Below are 3,067 nucleotides of genomic sequence, written 5' to 3' on the forward strand. Positions count from 1 at the left end.
AGAAATCTACTTGTGAATAGGAAAATGAGTCTTAACCGAGGTTAATTGGTTTAAATGAATTGCAATACCGCTAATTAAATTTATTGATAAATCAAACATTTAACCTATTAAATAAGAGCCGTATATGATAATGGTGATTAATTAATACATTATCATAGACGAAATTAATTAATATATAAGCATAATACATGATATTTGATATGAGTAAAATTATAATTATTAATCATTTATAATTGAAATAATTGAAATGAAAATTTAAGATTTAATTTGAGTAATTAAAATAGAAGGTCAAGATTAGATACGAAAAGAAATTCAAACGGCTTTTATAATAGTATTATAGACATGTCACTCTTATATTTCATTATTAACATCCATAATATCCTATAAATTTTAATATTGTATTCATTGCATTTATATTTATTTTATTTTATAAATAATAAATATAAAATATTAAAATTTAAGATGTTAAATATACAAATAATATGATATAAAATATTAAAATGTATTTCCACTTTTTATTTTTTATTCTCAAAACCGTAGGCTGCTGCCGGCCATTACATCATCTGCCCCAAATTACGCCGAGCTTTTTCTGCCAGGAGGATCCAAGAGTTGCAGAATCCATCTTCAACCAAGCTTCTTTCGTCATTGTTAGGGTCGTCGCTGCTTTCCTTCTTTTCGATCTGAGGCTTCGAGGGAATATTTTGGCCTTGGCCCATGGCTTCCAAGAGAATCTCTAAGGAATTGAAGGATCTGCAGAAGGATCCTCCTACATCATGCAGCGCAGGTACTTTGATTGGAATTTGTCATTTCTTCCCAGAATATATAGTGCTTTTGATCTTGTAAATTTAAGGAATCAATTTTGAGCATACGTGACATAGACTATTTTGTCTCTCCTACAAAGATTTGAACTTGCGTTATGCTCTCTGGAGCTGAAATTTTAGCAATAGGTTGTTCCGCTTAGGCTGATCGGAGGTTCGGTAGATGGTCATGCTCTTATAACTTGGCTCTGCTCCTTTGAGAGATTTGTTTTTGCTAGAACCCATCTATGTTGGTAGTGCTTATCCATCCAGAATGTGTTACATACAAGATAAGAAGCCTTGCTGCTGAAAGAAATATTTTGATTGATCTATAAAACCGAAACAAAAACTTGAATTATTTATGTATAAATTTTGTTTAAATCATAACTTACTTTTGAATTCAGCTGTGAATGTGCAGGCTAAACTTCTAGATATGATACACCCTACAATACAAGAAAAATAGTACTTAATTCTTTTGAAAGTTTTTTCTAAGGGTAGGATTGATTTCTTTTATTATAAAAGACCATACATTAAGCGCAAGACATGTATATGTGTATTTCCCACCAAAAGAGAGGTAAATGATCTGAACATAGCTTCCATGGAACAGGCTCAATCTGTTACCAAGTGTTCATTCAAGATGGTATATAGGATGCTCCTTAGTTTATGCGGGGTATGTTGGGCGCAATTCCCTTGAAATTTATCAGTTTAAGTAATACAGAAGGTTCCCATCTACTGGGAAATTTCTTTTAAGTACCAACATCAATCCGCTGCAGGTTTCTTTTATTTAATGAATGTAGTTTGCTACAGAAAAGACCAAATAGGTACTATACAATACTGTTCTCGTTTTATTTACTTATTTGTTTTTCATCTTGATGGAAACTAATTGTATATTGACAGCAACACAACAGGAATTTTTAGGTAGACTAAAAACCTCACCTTGGAGTTGCCATTAGCAGAATGGTTTATGCTTAGACTAGTGTTGATATTTTTTAATCACCTTAAGTTGCTTTTACTTAAGGTGGAGGAGAAGGACTTATTTGTAGGAGATGATATAAGGATTACCATGCTACGTTTTGTGTCTTCATGAATATCACTCGAGCATTCATTTGTTTAATCTTTGAAAATAACTAGTCATCACCTTATATAAATCTTGTTTTTTTTTTTTTTGAACAGCATAATCATGAGATATGTCTTGCGTTTCTGTCAACTCATTTGACATAGTCAATGCTGCTATTATGGTTTCAGTTTCCCAAGTTACGCAAGGATACTTTGGTATTTAGTGTAGGGTAAAGCTTGGTGCTATACAAATTTTTTAAGATGGTAATGTTAAAGCTAATTATCATGGCATTATCTTGTATTCTTGAATTCTTATTTGGATGTGGTTTGTAATCGACATGTGCAGTTGCCCCAAGGACCTAGAGAATATGCTAGAAATCTAAGAAGCATAATGATACAAGAAAAGCTTAGGGTTAGGTTTCTTATGGAGAGCTAATACACCAAAATATATGCAAATCAAAATATATAAGTGGCACATCATCAAAAAATTATCTTGACCGGGTATGAATCTCGATGCAAAATCAAGTTGTAAACTTCCAAAATTAAAATTGGGACCATCCAAGTTCCGATTTCAGCAAACTTACAATCGAACTGAACGTCTCAAAAATACAAACTCAATGACACCAAATTTGACTCAATCCGAGCCCAAATAGGTTCGAATCACGGATCCGAAGCGTTGTTGGAAGGTTCAAACCACAATTTGGGTTACCAAACGGTTTCCAAACGTGACATGCTTATAGTCGAATCGAGCGGCTCGACGAGACAAATCCAACGAACCCAAGATCGCAGAATTCCGACATCATTATGACCTTCAAATGTCTAACGAACGGTCCACGATCAAGGGATTCAACATCGTCCGTCCACCCATGCCACTCCCCATTTGCCCTTGATCCTCCTATTTACGGGCCATGCCAATCTAGGAAATCTATAAATGGAGTTCCCTTTTCTCTTGAAAAGGGAACCAAGCCAAAGGATTCAAAGAGAGAGATTGAAGATTGTTCTTGCCTCCTTGCACCTTCTCGACCACCGCCTGAGTTTCGCCGGACCACCGCCTGACATCGTTGCTCCGTCGGGCCACCACTTGAGGCCCTCACCTCCGCCGGATCACCACTTGAGGCCCTCACCTCTGTCGGACCACCACTTGAGGCCCTCACCTTCGCCGGATCACCACTTGAGGCCCTCACCTCTGTCGGACCACCACTTCTCTAGAGATA

At 35.8% G+C, this 3,067-nt stretch overlaps 1 protein-coding gene across 1 annotated transcript in view; it reads left to right on the plus strand.

Annotated features, from left to right (window-relative positions):
* Positions 1-529: 529 nt before the first annotated feature.
* Positions 530-3,067, plus strand: part of LOC110096839 (ubiquitin-conjugating enzyme E2-17 kDa-like) — a 30,157-nt gene continuing 27,619 nt past the window's right edge. The window contains exon 1 of the mRNA XM_020822964.2: positions 530-784. Coding sequence (XP_020678623.1) covers positions 715-784 — 70 coding nt within the window. The 5' untranslated portion in view covers positions 530-714. The remainder of the gene's footprint in view (positions 785-3,067) is intronic.

This window comes from Dendrobium catenatum, unplaced genomic scaffold, assembly GCF_001605985.2.
Source record: "Dendrobium catenatum unplaced genomic scaffold, ASM160598v2 fragScaff_scaffold_1676, whole genome shotgun sequence".
NCBI classification, from domain to species: domain Eukaryota; kingdom Viridiplantae; phylum Streptophyta; class Magnoliopsida; order Asparagales; family Orchidaceae; genus Dendrobium; species Dendrobium catenatum.